Raw genomic sequence first — 17,521 nt, 5'->3', positions numbered from 1 at the left:
CAAGCGAATTGTAATTCAAACATAATTGTGATTACCAATGGGCAAGGTGTCTTCGCAATTGAGTGATTCTTTTTTTTTTTTTTGCACGCATTTTTTGTGTAAAAGTCCGAACTGGAGAACAATTGCAGATGGATTTCTGCCACACCACTTGGCAATTGCATTGATTGTAAGAAATAAATGAGTATAAGTGGTTAGTGAAGAAGGGTAAGCCTATTAATGTATTTTGAAAGTAGAGCTTGATATCAAGAATGTTCAATTTATTTAAATTTTCTTATTTTATGGGGCTTTCAAAAATATAATAATTTATTTAACAAAACGAGCTGCTAGGCATCAAGGATATTGTGTTTGTGGTGGCTTATCTAGTCTATGGAGGATACGACACTCTTTAAATAGTTATAATATAATTATAATTATTATTATAATTATATTTATTATAAAATCGTAATAAATATTGTAAGAATAGAAGAAGAATAATTGTAAGAAATATTTTTTAAAGCATACAGAATTCAAGAGGCTAAAGGAACAAGGTAAATGATATTTCTATTTTGAACCGGAAAAAGATACTTCCTCATTAACAATCCCTAGCTAACTTCTTAGGCTGAAACTTCTTTCAGTAAATCCTTTTCTGAACGAGGAACCGGAAGCCAAATAATTCTTCCAGCATTAATCTTCCTCAACTTGACCTCAAGACCGCAGCCACAGGATACCTTTTCAAGCCCATTAAAGAATAATTCACTTACCGGGTCGAACCTCCTCAATGGGTTTATCTCATCCGAAGGCAATCCCTGCTTAACATATGTATTCACGGACCGCAGAGCCAAAATCCAAAATCCGAAATCCAGCATAGAGAATCCAGTGCCGAAAACCTGTATCCGTTGCTGGTTTGTCATGACCGATTGGATAAACAACTATACCGAAATGCTAATCCTTTTTTCCATTTTTTCATGGTTTCGTCGGGTGAGTTCAAGTCCTTCATTTGTGCAGCTGTTGCAACGAAAATTACTTTTTTCCGTTTTTGTATTTGAAAGGGACAAATCCACTGATCCACTTTGCGTACAGTAGCAGCCGCCTCCGTTGTTTTGACAAAATGTTTTTGTCGAGTGCCATTGACTTTGGTAGCAGTCGGTAGTTTGGTAACTGCAACTGCAGCCCGCATTTACCTGACAAATGATGATGACAACTTCCGCTTCTGGCTAAAACCCTCATCCCTCCCAGCACATATTTTAATTTTCGAAACAATCCGGTAAAACAAAATACGAGAAAATCAGGTGGACACGCCAAAGTCGAACGGAATACGCCGAGAGTTTTCCTGTCCGGCCACGTTAAGAGGATTATGTCCAGTCCGGAATGCGAATGTGTGGGTGAAACTCGCAATTTTTATGAATATAGAAAAGCCGCTTTAGACGGCAGAGGAAATAATAACAAACTAACAAAACTTCAAACAAAAGCATCGCAACGAAGGAGTTAGGATGGGTGTATATGTTATTTGAGCTGAGCAATGATTACATGACCGAAAACCAATTTGAAAAGAGATTGTTTGGCAAAAAATGAGGAGAGTTCTGTACGAGATGAGGCTTAACTCATTTGGAACAAGCAAAATCATATGAATTTGGCAGACTAAAAGGTCGAAAAAGCTCAGAAAAAGTATGTTCCTTAAATAAATAGTAGATATTTAATTGAGACACATGAAAATTAATTGTACTGCTTTTTGGAACTTTATTGTAATATCATAAGCAAAACATACCAATGACATGGCCTTTAATCACTTAGAATTTATTTCACCCGCTTTTAGCAAGTTTACCATATATTCTCCCATGCAGTTGGTTCTTATTTATGGAATCATACATCCCATATGAATATTTACCCAACCCACCCACCAATAATTTTCTCCCCAAGTAGTGGAATGCAATATCCAAAGTTGTCGTATTCCCCCTGCATTAATTAGTTTCGCTCTTTGCCAATTTGTCACAGAGCCTGATGTCAATGCTCTGGCAATGTGAGGGTGAGATCCCGAACTACACCCCCAAAACTCCCCCTTTCTTGGGTCTTAAAGTCTTAGCCAGGGGGGACTTTAAGTTTTGGCGCCCATAAATATGCCATAAAACTATTTGAACGGTCGACTAGATAAAGGAGGCGGACAGTCAGCGAGCAAGTGTAGCGAGCAACCAAAACAACCACCAGACGACGACTTCTGGGACTACTGACTATGGCAACCAGATAGACACTCCTCTCCCAGGCCCATAACAAAGTTAATAATAATAAAGCAGGGGCGGAGAAGTCAGGGGCACGCCCCAGACAAAGTCCCCGCCAAATACGATTACAATTTGTTACACTTACGCAGCACAAAAGTAGTCAGCCGCCACCCTGCATCATCCCATTTTCATTCCGAATCCCAAGTTCAAAAGCAGGCAAGTCCATCTTCTCCGTGGAGTTGGACGCCAAACAGTCGCCAGTTGTTTCGTCTTCGTCTTGTGGTTACACAAATCTCCAGACTGGCATCAAAAGCAGCACCAGTAGTTCAAACAGAAGCATCAGCAACCTGACCAAAGAAATGCCCAAACGAATGTCCGCATAAATCAGAGCGTAGTTTGCGTCTGAGACAGAAAGGGGGAAACGGTGCTTCGGCTGCCCAAGGGGATGTTTCCTTCTAATCAAAATCAAAGCAAAGGGGCGGGCGGCACTGCAAGAAAATTGTAGTTCAAATCATCTTTTAGTGTATCTCAAGGCCTTAAAAATGTGGCACGAAGTTACTAACTTGCATGTATACCAAATTATAACTGAAACATATTGAAATATATAATATATTAAATTCTTATTTTATGATTATTCATTTCCTTATATGTAGATAAGATGTAGCAAGCGACTTAAAGATAATTTTCAAAATATTTTGCTACACGTTCCATCTCGAATTTTCTTTCTGTGTAAACCCATTGGAAAACTCACCGAGGAAAATGCCGAAAGGGCAAAGGGGAAAACCACTCCCCGAGAAGAGCGCTGCACACTCTCGCTCGACGATCAGCCGATTCCAATTAATTTATCAAAGTCAGTGCAGTCGGGAAAGTGCCATGCTCAAGACAAGGCCACTGGGAATTAAACGACAATGAACGATCCCCATTCATTGTGTTATTAATACAGCACACTCTACGTATCTGTAAGATCATCGGGGAATCGATTCCGGAAGCGGCTGCAGTTGCCGTCCACATTTCTTTCTTCCCATTCTTGCCTTTCTCCTCGGGCCCATTCAGGTAAACTCATTTGACTTTTATTAATTACAACTAGATTTTTATTTATAACCAGCAAATTGTTTACAATTTATCAAATTGGCTTAGTGATGCAACCGTGTACACATATGTACACCTTTATAGATACATAATTATCAACATTTCGATGTTTTCCCGTTCAGAGACGATCGCTGTATTTGAGCTTCTGCCATCCGGCCCTTTGTCGCTTCATCTCTCTGTAGCTGTTGGGCAGTCCGTAGAAAAAGTATATGGAAAGTCCTATGCGAGTGGAGAAGCGATTAGTTTACGGATTTGGGGTATCTTAGGCATGCACTTCTTTTTGAAACTTATAATACCTCTTTGTTTAATACTTTTACGACTAGTTTGAGTTAAATTGGCATGCGGGCTAGTTTATGTGGCACTGTGAGGATTATATAGATTTACTTTATCACTTAATTTCCTTTAAATGGTTACATTTGTATGTATTTATTTAACTCTAAGATGTCAAAATATATTTTTCAAATATAAATAAATTTTTTTTGTATTTAAAATCTTTAAAGGACCTCCAAGCTTACCCTCACAATCCACCGTGCACTTATTATCTAAGATTCCAACTACAAACTAGTAACTACAGCTATGCTAAATATGTACAGAACCAATTACATTTGCATTCCGTTTCACGTGCTGGACCTAACTACTTTTAACTGGGGGGTAAAATGGCACCCTCTTTGGTTTCACCAGGGGCTATTGGGTTTGGATGGGTTGGCATGGGGGACCGTAATGTACAGGTAGGAATGGAACCCCCTCAGCTTTCGAGCTCCTCCACTTCTATGTAGGTAGACTGCGGACGTTGGCGACGCACCAGGTCCGGATGTTGCTGTGTTCGGTGTGAGGGACCCCGCTGCAATATGGCCTCCAATTTGGCTTTGAATGGCAACGGCTCCGGCTCCGGTTGCTCGCCAGGATCCGGACGCGTCTCCGTCTGCGATTCCGGTCGCAAAAGCGCCGGGTTCTTGGCATCCACGATATGCTGGCGATTCAAACTGGGTCGCTGTTTGCGTAAACTAATGCTGTTGATGGTCTTGTACAGAACCGGATCGAATTTAGGAGGACGCGGTATGTTGCTGCCAGCCGCCGCTGCAACTGGAGCTGCAATAGGACCTGCACCGGGAACTGGGTCCTTTGAGGGGTTTCCTGTGGTGGTAAGCACCTCGGCGGGGACCTCATCAGCATTACCAGTCTCATTACGGTCGATTTTCAGCTCGCTGATGGCCTTGAGCATTAAGCGACGCACATCGGTTTCGCTTTTCGATTGCTTTAGCAGCGGCCTTGTTTTGGTCTCCTCAGCCTGCACCTGCTCCAGCTCCTCCTCGTCATCCATGTTCTCGGCTCTCTTGGCCACTACCTTCACCTGGTGGGCATTGGCATTCATAATGATGTGGCTTAATCGGTCTTTAAACTTGGTCGAATGCAGCGGATCCTCAATGATAGAGGCCTGGGATATGATGGAAGTCTGTGAGGCCAAACGCTGGAACACAAACACTGGCTTGGTAGCCTCAGCGCCATTTACAGATTCAGCTTCCTCCTCCAATTTATCCCCTTTTACCAAAGGAACCTCTTTGGCCTTAACTTTCTCCAACTGTTCGTAGAAAGCCTCGCTATTGAACAACTCCTCCAGCATTTGATGGGCGACCAGCTTGCATTCATCGTATCTACTCAATTTAAGGGTAATCCCACTCTGGACTTCATCATCATCGCTGCTACTGTGAACGGTGGCCACAATCACAGTTTCTATAACACTTGGATACATTTCAGAGTCCATGCTGAAATGCCGCTCGAAAATCATCTGTTGTTGGAGGTCCAGCTCCTGTTGTCTTTGCTGTGTATCCTCGGCATTCAGGACATCGTCCAGCATCGCGATTACCGACTGTTCGTCCTCCCGCGATGGAGATTCTGGGTTGGAGCCCAAGGTGGCAGTGGAATTCTCACTCTTGTTGTCCTCCACATAAAACACCTTTCCATTGGCATTCTTTATTTCGACCAACTCGTCGCCCACATCACTAAGATTCTGAATTCTATCCAGGCTACTGCTCGGACTCTTCTTTAGATGCGTCTCTAGGGTCAAAACACTCTCCTTCGATATGCAATGATACTCCTGCTCTCGACTTTCTTGTAAGCCTTTTAGTGCCTTGTAGAAGGCCCATCTCTCGGGGTTTCTCTTCGCTGGATTCTTGCAATCGTATAAATACCAGCATGCAAGAAATACGGGTATACCTAGGACATTTAAGTTAGTACAAAGGTGCAACATGCACTACATTCTACCACATGCAAAAGTATTTTAATGTGGAGTGCGACTCACCCACAATCATCCAGACTCCAAATCGTATCCATGTCCAGGTGTCCAGTTGAAGCATTAGATATATATTGATGAAGATACTGATGGCAGGAACAATCGGTACAAAGGGAACTCTGAATAATCTACGACGAGCTTCTCTTGGCTGGAGGCAAATCAAAAAGATCACCAGCAACATTAGAACGACTAAAACAATCAGGAGGGTCAAGGCCCAAACTTCTTTGGAGGCGATTAAGGGATGCGCCTGCATAATTAGCACTCCAATGCCCAAGGCAATTAGGCCTACATAATAGAGAAAAGGTTATTATAAACTAAAATAATTCAATTTAATTAAATATATTCAATACTCACAAAACAATGTTGAAAGCACTCCCACAATCCTTGAGGATATTGCGTTGGGCTCCTGGACTCGATGAACATTAAACAGTTGTGTGCATACTGAACCGAATGTGAATGGCTCGGAACTCGAAGTCAAAGAAGTGGTTTCCGAAGCCCTGACTTCCGTCTGTCCTGGATTCTCGTCCACCTCACAATAGTCCATATATCGCAGAAGCATTATGGATATGGCCACAACGCTGTAGGCCAACAAAGTGCCGATTGAGAGCAGGCTGACCAGTTGGGACAAATCGAAGAGTCCGGCAATTGCAGCCGTGAAAAGAGCTGCCACAATAGATCCGGTGACTGGAACTCGGAATCTCGGACTCACTTTGCCCAGAAACTTAAACAAAAGACCATCCTGGGCCATCGAGTACATAACCCTGGGCAGTGGGAACAGTGCGCCAAAGAGACTGGCCAGCAGACCCACCAAACCACCTACGGTGACAATCCACATGGCCACTGGCCAACCCACATACTCGAAGGCATATGGGAGTGGTGCGTTAACATCCTGGATATAGTACGGCAGCATCAATGTCAGCACAGTGGACACTCCGAAATAGCACAAAAAGATAATCAGCAGCGAGAGCAGAATCGATTTCGGAATATTTTTACGAGGATTTCGGACTTCTTCTCCTGTGGTGGCAATGCAATCGAATCCCACAAAGCCAAAGAAGCAGGTGGCTGCTCCACGAAGAGTGCCTTCAAATCCAAAGGGGAAAAAACCACCGGATCCGATAGTAGAATTCGCACTCACAGTGCTCGGATCCACCGTCCAGTTGGAATAGTCAGCTGGGGAGATAAAAATTAAGAACATTAATTAATTAAGAAACGGAATCGGGAATAAGACAATATGATTACTCTATTAGGTTTTTGGAACATTTTTGAATATCCAGGAATTTCTGTTATTACAGTGCTATTTTGATAGATATGATTTTCCATTTAGGTCAGCCCAGTTGAAAAATGCAGCACTTTATGCATGAATGCATTGAACAAAACACTCAACATTATTTATTTACTTAAGGTTTATTAAGAAGTGAGAATTGAAACTATATTTACCTTTTATAGCGCCAGCGATTATGACAAATCCCAAAATAAATATATTCAAACACGTCACAAAATTGTTTGCCATAGTCGATGTCTCCACGCCAAAGGCCAGTGCAACTGAAACATTTATATATTTATTTTAATTATTTATGTTTATCAGTGCTCTTACCGCCAAAAACAACCACTAGGCCAAAGGCCAAAAAGTCAAAGTAGCTGCCCAAGAAACTGACATTCATAGGAGCAACCTCGGCGAATGTGTTTTTCAGGGTATCATTTAGTAGGGAGTCCAGGTACAGGCTGATACCCCTACAAACACTAGCCGTTCCAATGACGTATTCCAATATGAGATTCCATCCAATGACAAAAGCTACGAATTCCCCGATGCAGACATAACTATATACATAGGCCGATCCAGCCTTGGGAACTCGAGCGCCAAATTCCGCATAGCAAACTCCTGTAAAGAAAATATGAAAGATACAAAATATTTATTTACATAGTCAGCTATATAGTTTGTTAAGGCCAAAACAAAACTTCAGCGGTTTTTATTATAGAGGTTTTACTTTAGTCCAAATCGAACTCACCTGCCAGCAGAGATGCCAGAGCCGCGATGGCAAACGATATCATCACCGACGGACCCGCCTGATCTTTGGCTATCTGTCCGGCCAGCACATAGACCCCAGCTCCCAAGGTCGATCCGACGCCCAGGGCCGTGAGGTCCCATAGACCCAGAACTCTATTCAGCTTCGTTTCCCCCTCGCTGCCATCCGCTTGGAGATTCTTGCGTCGGGTGAGAACCTTCCAGGGCGAGATCTGGCGAACCATTTCTCAGTATCTATCTCCCTCGATTGGCGGAAAGTTCAGTAAACTCTGGAATTCTGGAACGAACAAAATTCGCCGAGTGTCTTTCAGAGGTTTAGACAAGATCATAATGCACTTCGATCCGCGTATTGTCTTATCTTGTGACGCCGTTTGATTGTATAATGCAAATAATGGAGCTCAAAATGTAATCGTAAATGGCGGGGCTATTGTGAGTCTGAACTCGATTGTTCCACTTAGAATTCAGTATAGGTGATACATACATAGGTTGGGAGTGCTATGTGCGAAGGTTTTAGAGGTGTAGAAGTTTGAATGGAAAAGTTTTCGAAAGCGCCTTTCACAAAGAAAGTTTGATAAGAAAACGGTGGTGGTCTTAAAATAATGGAAAATATGTAGTATAACTTGGAAAAAGTTAATTTAGGCTACTGAATTCATGCATAGGTAAAGTCTTAAGAAAAAAATTACACAAATGATGATAGAGGTAGAATAGATTTGCAATCCAATATCAATAAACAAGAAAGGATCATGATTTGGTTTTTTAAATACAATTTTTACCGACAGGGAACAGGTGTGCAAACAAAACTCGTCTGTTTTTGAGAATTAACTTAATTAGAATTAACGCTGTAAGTCATTCATTATTATATTTTTCTAGGGGTGACTAACCAAAGCACCCACACCTTTTCCACACTTTGATAAGAAGCAGATGCTCAAGTTTTTACGTAGAATATCTTGTGCAGCTTTGTGTTTGCCTTTCTATTATTAACTTTATAATTCGTTTGCTCTGCCCTAAACGAAGATAATTAAGTGGGTCTAGGTGAGTTTGCCGGACTTGTCGAATGCATAGTTATGCTCAGTTTATATAATTATGGTAAACTTGATTCCGCACTCACCGACTTTGAAACACTGCCGTCCTCACTCACATATATTCGATTCCAAGTGCAGTTGTTGCTCCAATGCACTCTAAGCTAATATTGTCGCCCCGCCTTTGTCTGTTTCTTATTAATGAATTGGAAGTCGTCTATTATTAATTTTCTCTCACTTAAAACAATAGTAAACGGACAACAAGACTGTGCCCGACATACTTGGCGATCTGGGAGAGTCTGTCTGCAGCCTGTTGGTGTCGTATTACAGCCGCGAATTCTTCGCACTCTCCTCCTAAGATAAGACCACCAGGCCGGCGAGCCGAACTCGAGTCTCCTCCGCCACCCGACGAGAGGGACTGGTAGCCATGGACGAGGAGAGCGGGGTACACGGCGAGAAAAAGGTATCTTCAATTATAGGGGTAACAATAAATCATTAGTACTGAACACCGTATATTAAAGATAACGTAACAAAACAATTGGTCAAAAATTATAATTTGAAATCCATTAAAAAATTATCGAAAATACTTTTAAACTTCTTGTAAACAATATTTTGTAACTACAATATATGTCGAAATTTAATTATTTTACTTAACCCACAATACGATCAATGCAAAAACTTAAAAAACTTTTCTTTCATAAAGATCTATTTAAAATGTAATTCTATGCAATTTCTATGCAACCCATATAAAAAAAAAAACAAATAGGGTATAATAATTTCAGAACGAAACACAAACATATTTAATGTCGATCTTAAACTAAAAATAATTTTTCATGAATTGATTTGTAGGTCCGATAAATAAATAAACTGTAAGAAAGAAACAGCTTACTTTTTAAAATAGAGTTGGTAAATCTAAGTCTAGATAGGCGCGATTTCTCTCAGTGTACATCCGAAGCAAAACTGATAAGAGACGAAGGCGACTTCAAGTCGTCGGGATTTTGGGGAGATAAGGCGTTATTCGGGGGATCGGAGGGTTTTCGAGATGATCTGGGTTGTAATTAGAGCGAAAACAAAAAATTAGCAGGTGTGCGAGCGGGAGGGGCGTAGGTGCGAGGGAGAGGGGCTGAGTCACACTGTGTGACGTCGCATTTTGCTGGTTTTGTTTTTGATGGTGCTGCTATGATATGGTGGCTGCTGTTTGCCTTTGTTGTTGTTTTCCGACTTTCGGTTTTATGATCTTGCGATAGCGAAACAACAGATTTTTGTTCTGTGCTTGTTGCTCTTGTTTTTGCCGCCACTACAAGGCAATTCCAGAATTTTGTTATTTATGTTGCTTTAGATAACACTGTTTGTATTCACGTTTTTGCTTCATTTCCGATCTGCCTTTTTTTGGCTTTAGATTTCGAGCATTCGTACTTTTATCCCGCTCGTGCTGCTATCTCTTTCTCGCACCGTATCTCTTTCTCATTCGCACTGGCACGCCGCAGCTCGCTTGTTGACGGTTTCAGTGTATAGCGTTAACTGAAAGTGTAAGATAATATTGTGGCCCCTATATATGGAGAGCGCTACGAGAACTGGCCGTCTATATAGTGGAATGCAGTAATAATATCGCACAGACGAACACAATTATAAATGCTTTCTGCTCGTCTTCGCACTGCTATTGTTTCACATAGTTTTTGGTCTAAATGTTGCTGTTTTTATTGTCGTTAGCTGTCGAGTGTCAATTTTTCAATTTGAAAAAGTGGTTAAGTCGGTTGATGAGCTCCGCTTCATATTATAATTCTAGTATTTTTTTTGACTATTGACTTCCTCTCAGTTTGATTGATAGAATCAAAACTGCATTCGGTTTAAAGAACCCACCTTATGTGTCTTATCTCGATGAAATCTACGATTACGTAAACTCAGGCCATATAAGAAGGTGAATGAATGACTGGATTTCGTAACTGCTGATATGATTTGCTGATACCAGATAAGCCGATTAAACAAATTCTGTTCGGTGGTTGCAATGCTCAGGTGTGTAGATATTCCCCGTATAACCGCCTATTTCTACCAGCGATTGCCATTTGTGATTTCAATACTTTTACTCACTAATTCTTGTCGACCATATTAAATTCGTTTGTAAACAATGCAATGCGTTACCAGCTGTTTAATTATCTATTAACTGATTAGAAACATTGTTAAACCAAACTTAATTGCGTATTGCTCATTTTTTTCCACTTTTATATCTGATACTTCAGAGTATAAGTTTCACGTCCAAATTAATCACAAGACGAATGTCATGAGAACTTATATTCTTCGAAGTACTAATTTATTTATTTATTTAATTTATTTTTAATTTATTTTATTCACCTTAATTCGAATGTATAAATTATATTTATAGAATTTAGCTATGATATCTTATAGATTTTTCGCGACTACAGCAGGATTTGTGTGATATCAACAAAACGAGCATCGTAACATTAGCAGAATTTTGCTGATAAGATACTCGTTCACACTTTCCCCGTTGGAGTGGGAAAAATCACATCATTGCCGCTTTGGCTATTCAGAATGTTTGCTGGGGTATTAAAATTTTACTGCACCTTCTTGATGCCGCCAGACAAACAGATAGGCAAACATATATGGGATGGAGCAGGAGGAGCTGGAGGAGCTGGAGGAACAGGAGCAGACTTCATCACATGTGCGGGCAAGAGCGTGTGGCAAATTGGCCTTTGTGGGTTGTTGTCTGTTGGCCTGGCGGCAAATATAAATGATCTAATTTAAATAATTACGCCCACAAAATGTGACGCGCCTACCAAATTGCCTTCGTTTAATGCTTGAGTGGGAAAATTACCCCCGAGCCAAACCAAAGACTAGAACTAATTTCAAAGTTGGCTTTGCCTATGGCCTCACAAAGTGTTTCCCCTTCCCAATCCAATTGTCATTGCCATTGCCAAGTCGATTTCCCATACCCGTTCGGTATTATTAAAGTTTTCCAATTGACAATTCTCGAGTATGACTGTCTCTTACACCGCTGAGGTGGCAACATGCAGCCATTTCGGCTGCTTCTGGAAGCTTTTGATGAGGTGAGCCATCTACGTTTGGTCCATTGCCAAAGTTACTTAAGTATCTGATCAATCGGCAGATGGCGCGCGAGTATCTACAAGATAATATGGGTGGATCTTCTGGCATTCTTGTCCTGCTTCTACTTCATGGCTGTAATATATCGCTATGCTCTCAGGGACGTCGATAAGCCGTAAGTAGATAATTTCATAATTTTAAGAGATTATACTAGTGCACTATACCACTTGTAATACATTTTAATTTATATAACCTCCAACCCCTTAAACCACTAGTATTTTCGAGGACATTGTGATGTACTGTCACAGCTATAGCAACCTGATTCCGCTCTCTTTCGTACTGGGGTTTTATGTGGGCATTATCATAGAACGCTGGTGGAATCAATATATCACGGTTCCTTGGCCCGATCCTCTGGCGGTTTATGTGAGTGCCTTGGTCCGCGGGCAAGATGAGCATGGTCGTCTGATGAGACGCACGATTATGAGATATGTGTGCTTGGCATTGACTATGGTGCTATCGATGATATCGCCAGTTATAAAGCGTCGCTTTCCCACCTACGATCAGTTAATTGAGGTGGGTTTGCTAAACGCCAACGAGGCAAATATTATGAAGGCAATGGATGTGAAGTTTCCAAAGCACCCTAAGTACTGGATGCCCATCGTCTGGGCCGCCAGTATTGTAACAAGAGCTCGAAAGGAAGGTCGAATCTGGGATGACTTCTCACTGAAGTCCATGATAGATGAGCTCAATAAATTCCGAGCTGGATGCAATATGCTAATCCATTACGATACAATCTCAGTGCCACTGGTCTATACACAGGTTAGTCTATTCTAAGCGATTTATTCCGATGGATTATTCCAAACTCAATCCTTTCTCAGGTCGTCACCCTGGCCGTCTACTCGTACTTCGTGGCCTCGATATTTGGCCACCAGTGGATCGATCGGGATATTAAGCACTACAATAATATCGTTAGTTACTACTTTCCGTTGTTCAGCACTCTGGAGTTTTTCTTCTTCATGGGCTGGCTTAAGGTGGCCGAGACATTGATTTGTCCATTTGGCGATGACGACGATGACTTTGAACTGAACTGGCTGATCGATCGCAACTTGCAAGTCAGTTACTTGATCGTTGATGAGATGCACAATGATCATCCGCAATTGGTGAGGGATCAGTATTGGGATGAGGTGTTTCCCGCTGAGTTGCCATATGCGGTGGAGTCCGATAGGGCCGAACATCCGGAGGCCTCTACCGCTCGATTGGGCATACCAAAAGTTGTACCCGTGACCGTGACGAAAAGCGAAGTAAGTTTGGAAAACGATTTTACAGAGTTCGACGATGAGGATGAATACAACACGGAAGTAACTATACGATTTGCACGCCGGGAGTTTAGTTGGAGCAAAAGTTCGGTGTCGGTATCGTATTCCTATGACAACCAGAGTATTGATACCCTTGACGAGAAGGTCGATGAAGAGAACGAGGTAGACACAAGGACTCTAGATTCCAGCAACAAGGACGACTTTGACCGTCTAAAGGAGAAGCGGGACAGGGAGCGTGTGAACCGGCAGAAGCAACAAGCCGCCCTCGCCATGGAGTTGATTAAAGGGGATCTGGCTTCGAATGGATCAGCACGATCAAGTCGTACTAATGTCCCGCAGAAGAGTTCTGAGGTCCAGACCGACAGAAGCTACATCAGTCAGAAGAAGAGGGAGGACGACACGGACAATGATAAGGACAGTGAGGAATCTAAGAAATAACAAATGAATCCTTAAAATGTACAGAAACAAATTGTTATTTTAATATTTTTCTTTCGCTTCTAATCCTGCTTTTCCGTTTTATTTGGAGGGGGTTCCTTGCTGCCCGATGGATCCTGCTGAGCTCTGTCCCCTGCTTCCTGACTCTCGGACAGAGTTTCATCGGATGGAGGACGAAGAACTGTGATCGTATAAGGAGCACCGGAGGTATCGTGGCGCAGATGGGTACTCTGCATATCCAAAAATCGGTGTCGAATGCGTTCCCTGCGTTCGCGACGACGCTGCTCAATTAGATCGTTGAAGTCAACTGAAAAAAGAGAGAAAATGAAGAGCGAATAAATTTAGATCATACAAAGCATACTTGTGGATTGCGATGGCTTGTGTGAGCTGTTTGCGTCATCCTGTGGCAAATCAAATTGATTCTCACTGAAGGTCACTCGCGAGGGCCCATCTTCCATTTGGATGGAGTCTGAGTAGCTCCCAGTGGCAGATGGTCTTCCCAGGAAGTTTTGTCGGAAGTTGTTTCGCGAACGGGTACTAAGAGTAGACATTGCAGATCCATGACGTTTCTGGAGCTGAGAAACAGGAAATTAGCTTATTCTTTAGTAAGAATACAAGAAAAGAACTACTTTTGATTGCGATTCCATATAGGCCGTAGAAGCTGCTGGAGGATTTTGACGCATTTTTGGCTGAGCATATGGAATTTCATTAGGGAAGACCTCTTCCCAATACTGATCCTTAACAAGTTCCGGATGTTCCTGGTGCATCTCATCCACAATGCAATAAGAAACAGTAATATTCCTATCTATTATCCAGTTGAGCTGCAGTGAAGTAAAGCATTAGACTATATGTATAAATTGGATGTAATAGTGAATCCAACTTAACCATTCACCTCGAAGTCGTCATCATCCTCTCCGAAGGGATTTATCAGCGTCTCGGCCACCTTGAGCCAACCCATGTAAAAGAAAAACTGGAGAACGGTCAGGATCGGAAACCATCTCCTGATCCTAGTACCATCCTCGTCGGAATGACTTTCATTCCACTGCTGTCCGAGGACGCTGAACAGGAAGAAGGAGTAGGTGGCCACGGTGACCACTTGGGTGTAGACCAGTGGAACACTAATCCAATCGTAATAGAGCAAAAATCCACAATTTCCGCGCAACTGGTTCAATTCATCGATGATCGTCTTAACGGCGTAGTCATCCCGGATTTTATTCTCCCTCCGCGCTCTCATCACAATACTAGCTGCCCAAACGATGGGCATCCAGTGCTTCGGATAACTTGGGAAGGCCTGATCCATGGCCTCGATGATTTTCTTTTCATTTTCCAGCAGGAAGCCAGCCTCAATGATTTGAGTGTAGGTGGGGAATCGACGCTTGACACGCGGTGATATCATGGTGAATACAATCACCTGGCACAGGCACACATATCTAAGGATAGTTCGTCTCATGACCCTGGCTCTATCATCGGAGCCATGGATACTGGTGCTTATCAAAATGGCAATTCCATCTGGCCAAGGAATGGTGGTGTATTGGTCCCACCATCGGTTCATCACGATTCTCACGAAAAATCCCAGAACGAACGATAACGGAATGAGGGAGCCATTTTTCTCGCAATACGACATAATGGCCTCAAAGAACCTGCGACCAAGCTTGTTATTTTTAAGAGGAATACAAATAAATGCTAACCTTTTGCCCTCTTCGTTTACCAACAGACGATATGTAATTGCCAGTAAACAGTACAATCCGAAAAATACAATAAGGTCCAACCATATTAACTTGTAAATACTGCCGCGCCATCTTGGAAATATGTGTTCCTTTTAAAGCTTAAAATCGAAAAAAAAATATTTCGAGTACTAACCTGACCAGCAGGCCCAAGAAATTACTGAAAACACTCGAGGTGCTCACACGGGACGTATAGGTCACAGTCATGATGAAAAATGCGTATTGAATATATTTCAGATGGGTAAGATTCCATTAACAATGACAGTGAAAGCAAAGCTTTACTTCAAATAATTATTCTTTACATTGGGTGAGAAAAATCAGCACAGTTGTATTTATTTTCGCCCTTCAACAATGTTTCAGCTGTATTATTCAATATTATTTTTATTTTCTGGAGTAACATGTAATAAAGACAAAAAACCTGTCGCAAAATAATTGAAAAGACATGATTAAAAAGGTGATAGCACAACATCAGTGACATGTATTTGCTTTTCACACACAAAATATTCCCTGGCCTTAAAAGTATTCCATGAGCAATTTTATTTATTCCGAAAACCATTTCCGTTTTATTTTCTTTTATACCGCGCAATTGAAACTAATGAAGGTGTTATGAATAGATACAAGTCTACAGTGATACTAATACAATAATGTGTAGTAAACTTTAGATTGCAACTAGTTAAGTTTTCGAAATGCAGGATATGCGTAGAGTGTACAACAATAACTAATAAGTATTACATAGTCGGTACAACATTCCTAGCTTGTTCCATTACCCCTTTTTGAGGCCTCCCGCTGAAATTGCGATCGAATTCATTGCTTCCTGTGTCAAAGGTTTTCTTTGATGCGTTAAGACAGTACGTACTGTTTTGTAAATCATTTATAAGCCACAATACCCATGTGCCTGTGTCATGTGCCAGAAAAGTCCTTTCTGACAACGGAAAAACCACATGAAAAAAGTGTATATCCAACGGGCTCTCATTGTGCCTTCCATTATCATAACCAAACATGGAAAATCTGACGCGATGCGTGTTATTATTTTTTACACTTGACAGCATTTTCCCCGCTGGAAAAATCGCGACAAAAACGAAATGAAATTACATTGGCCGCCCCACTGCGAGAAAGTAAAACTATGGCAACTTTTTATCACATATACAACATATTTAATGCTCAGATTGAGGGCGACTGAAGGGTAAAATATTTCCGATTCTCCTCGCCACTTAACTCATTTGGGGCATTATTGGGGCTTGCTTTTTTACCAGCACTCTGTGTGCTTTGCCACACATAATTGAAGATCGATATGTTGCTATTAAAGCGCTGGCTCTTTTTCATAATTGCATTAAATCATAAGCAAGTTCAGAGAGATGGTTGTAAGTAATTGGAGAATACTGTGTTAATGAATTACATTTCCAAAGAATTACATATCAAAAAGGATGGTGTTTTTAGCAATATTATAAAGATTAAGTGGTAAATTATTTAATTATTATATCTAGCAAAACTCTATTTCGTTTAAAAATTAATAAAATTTAGCGATTGATGCAATCGCTTTAGGTCTTCAACTGGACACGACTAATTGGCCTTTGGTTGATGAAGTTGTTCGATCGACCAAAGGCCGTTGCCAATTCGCGTATGCCCCATGTACGTGGAAGCAATTGAGGCAGACATGTGTGTGGCCATAAATATTTCATATTTGCACATCGCGTAGTTTGTGTTTTGTCGCCTGCTGCTCCTGATTGATGACGCGGTTGAGGATTGCAGATGCGGATTTTCGTCCTGCGATATTGGGGCTGTACAAAAAAGGGGTTAATTTAATTTCGCGCTCGGGCGAATTTGTCCATAATTGGCAATTAGCATTGACCATTGCCATATACATATTCGCATATATGCCCGGCGAATCCATGGCAATCATCGCTGGCCGTTCTGGCCATCATCATCTCACACGGTCAACTTACACTTGCATGGCCAGCAGATCTCCGTTTGCATTTCTGCATTTGCCCATTGGCAGACAATATTTGCCTGACGGTTGTGTTCCCTCTGATGTTGTTTTTTGTGACCATTTTTCAAAAAGAGCAAATAAAAAAACTGCCAGAATTATTGAGGCGTTGCAACAATAATCATCGCTTCAATTTCGCTGTCAATGAATTTACAGTGATGGGTACAATAATATAAACGTTGTTTAATTGGAAAAAAATATTAAAAATATTTTAATATAGCTTAAAAAATAAGAAATGCTGCTATGCAGCATATATTTTACAAACTATTTTAGATTGTATCGTTTCTATTTCTCTAAATATAAGTATAAAATTGTTGCCCTGCCTGATTGCAGCTGCTCCACGCCGTTAATTGCAACACAGTCATGCAAAATGCATTTAATGCGAACTTTTT

General features: G+C 41.3%; 3 protein-coding genes across 5 annotated transcripts; 1 reads left to right on the top strand and 2 right to left on the bottom strand.

Annotated features, from left to right (window-relative positions):
• Positions 1-3,260: 3,260 nt before the first annotated feature.
• LOC6605765 (cationic amino acid transporter 2) lies at positions 3,261-9,044 on the bottom strand. 3 transcript variants are annotated; one of them, XM_032718473.1, is made up of 7 exons: positions 8,703-8,909; positions 7,578-7,871; positions 7,166-7,450; positions 7,009-7,113; positions 5,926-6,741; positions 5,581-5,856; positions 3,261-3,500 (listed from the first exon to the last, which is right to left on the bottom strand). In XM_032718473.1, exons 2-7 carry the CDS (start codon positions 7,816-7,818, stop codon positions 3,400-3,402), a joined length of 1,824 nt encoding a protein of 607 aa, XP_032574364.1. In that variant the 5' UTR covers positions 7,819-7,871; positions 8,703-8,909; the 3' UTR covers positions 3,261-3,399. The 3 variants fall into 3 exon arrangements, with proteins under 3 accessions (XP_032574364.1, XP_002030580.1, XP_032574363.1); XM_002030544.2 differs by lacking the exon at positions 3,261-3,500 and adding an exon at positions 3,516-5,495 and having other exon boundaries at positions 8,703-9,044; XM_032718472.1 differs by lacking the exon at positions 3,261-3,500 and adding an exon at positions 3,516-5,495 and having other exon boundaries at positions 7,578-7,898; positions 8,703-9,024.
• A 2,025-nt stretch (positions 9,045-11,069) lies between these two features.
• On the top strand, positions 11,070-13,458 carry LOC6605764 (bestrophin-2). The gene is made up of 4 exons (XM_002030543.2): positions 11,070-11,675; positions 11,735-11,845; positions 11,946-12,489; positions 12,549-13,458. The coding sequence occupies exons 1-4, from the start codon at positions 11,605-11,607 to the stop codon at positions 13,422-13,424; spliced, it is 1,602 nt and encodes a 533-aa protein (XP_002030579.1). The 5' UTR covers positions 11,070-11,604; the 3' UTR covers positions 13,425-13,458.
• An 18-nt stretch (positions 13,459-13,476) lies between these two features.
• Positions 13,477-15,373, bottom strand: LOC6605763 (bestrophin-4). Its single transcript, XM_002030542.2, has 6 exons — positions 15,282-15,373; positions 15,110-15,220; positions 14,314-15,061; positions 14,051-14,242; positions 13,783-13,996; positions 13,477-13,728 (listed from the first exon to the last, which is right to left on the bottom strand). Exons 1-6 carry the CDS (start codon positions 15,350-15,352, stop codon positions 13,484-13,486), a joined length of 1,581 nt encoding a protein of 526 aa, XP_002030578.1. The 5' UTR covers positions 15,353-15,373; the 3' UTR covers positions 13,477-13,483.
• Between the last annotated feature and the right edge of the window lie 2,148 nt (positions 15,374-17,521).

The sequence above is a fragment of the Drosophila sechellia genome, chromosome 3L (assembly GCF_004382195.2).
Source record: "Drosophila sechellia strain sech25 chromosome 3L, ASM438219v1, whole genome shotgun sequence".
In the NCBI taxonomy this organism is placed as follows: Eukaryota; Metazoa; Arthropoda; class Insecta; order Diptera; family Drosophilidae; genus Drosophila; species Drosophila sechellia.
The sequence above is the reverse complement of the archived record's forward strand: the minus strand, read 5'-3'. Positions and strand labels throughout refer to the sequence as shown.

Excerpts from the sequence above, each read along its gene's own strand:
- LOC6605765 (XM_002030544.2), bottom strand. The coding sequence starts at position 7,818 with ATGGTTCGCCAGATCTCGCCCTGGAAGGTTCTCACCCGACGCAAGAAT. Across the intron at positions 7,114-7,165 it reads CCTAGTGGTTGTTTTTGGCG|TTGCACTGGCCTTTGGCGTG; the intron begins GTAAGAGCACTG and ends TAAATGTTTCAG. Across the intron at positions 5,496-5,580 it reads TGGAGTCTGGATGATTGTGG|GTATACCCGTATTTCTTGCA; the intron begins GTGAGTCGCACT and ends TAAATGTCCTAG.
- LOC6605764 (XM_002030543.2), top strand. The coding sequence starts at position 11,605 with ATGACTGTCTCTTACACCGCTGAGGTGGCAACATGCAGCCATTTCGGC. Across the intron at positions 11,676-11,734 it reads TTCTGGAAGCTTTTGATGAG|ATGGCGCGCGAGTATCTACA; the intron begins GTGAGCCATCTA and ends ATCAATCGGCAG. Across the intron at positions 11,846-11,945 it reads CTCAGGGACGTCGATAAGCC|TATTTTCGAGGACATTGTGA; the intron begins GTAAGTAGATAA and ends TTAAACCACTAG.
- LOC6605763 (XM_002030542.2), bottom strand. The coding sequence starts at position 15,352 with ATGACTGTGACCTATACGTCCCGTGTGAGCACCTCGAGTGTTTTCAGT. Across the intron at positions 13,997-14,050 it reads ATATGGAATCGCAATCAAAA|CTCCAGAAACGTCATGGATC; the intron begins GTAGTTCTTTTC and ends CCTGTTTCTCAG. Across the intron at positions 13,729-13,782 it reads CAAGCCATCGCAATCCACAA|TTGACTTCAACGATCTAATT; the intron begins GTATGCTTTGTA and ends CTCTTTTTTCAG.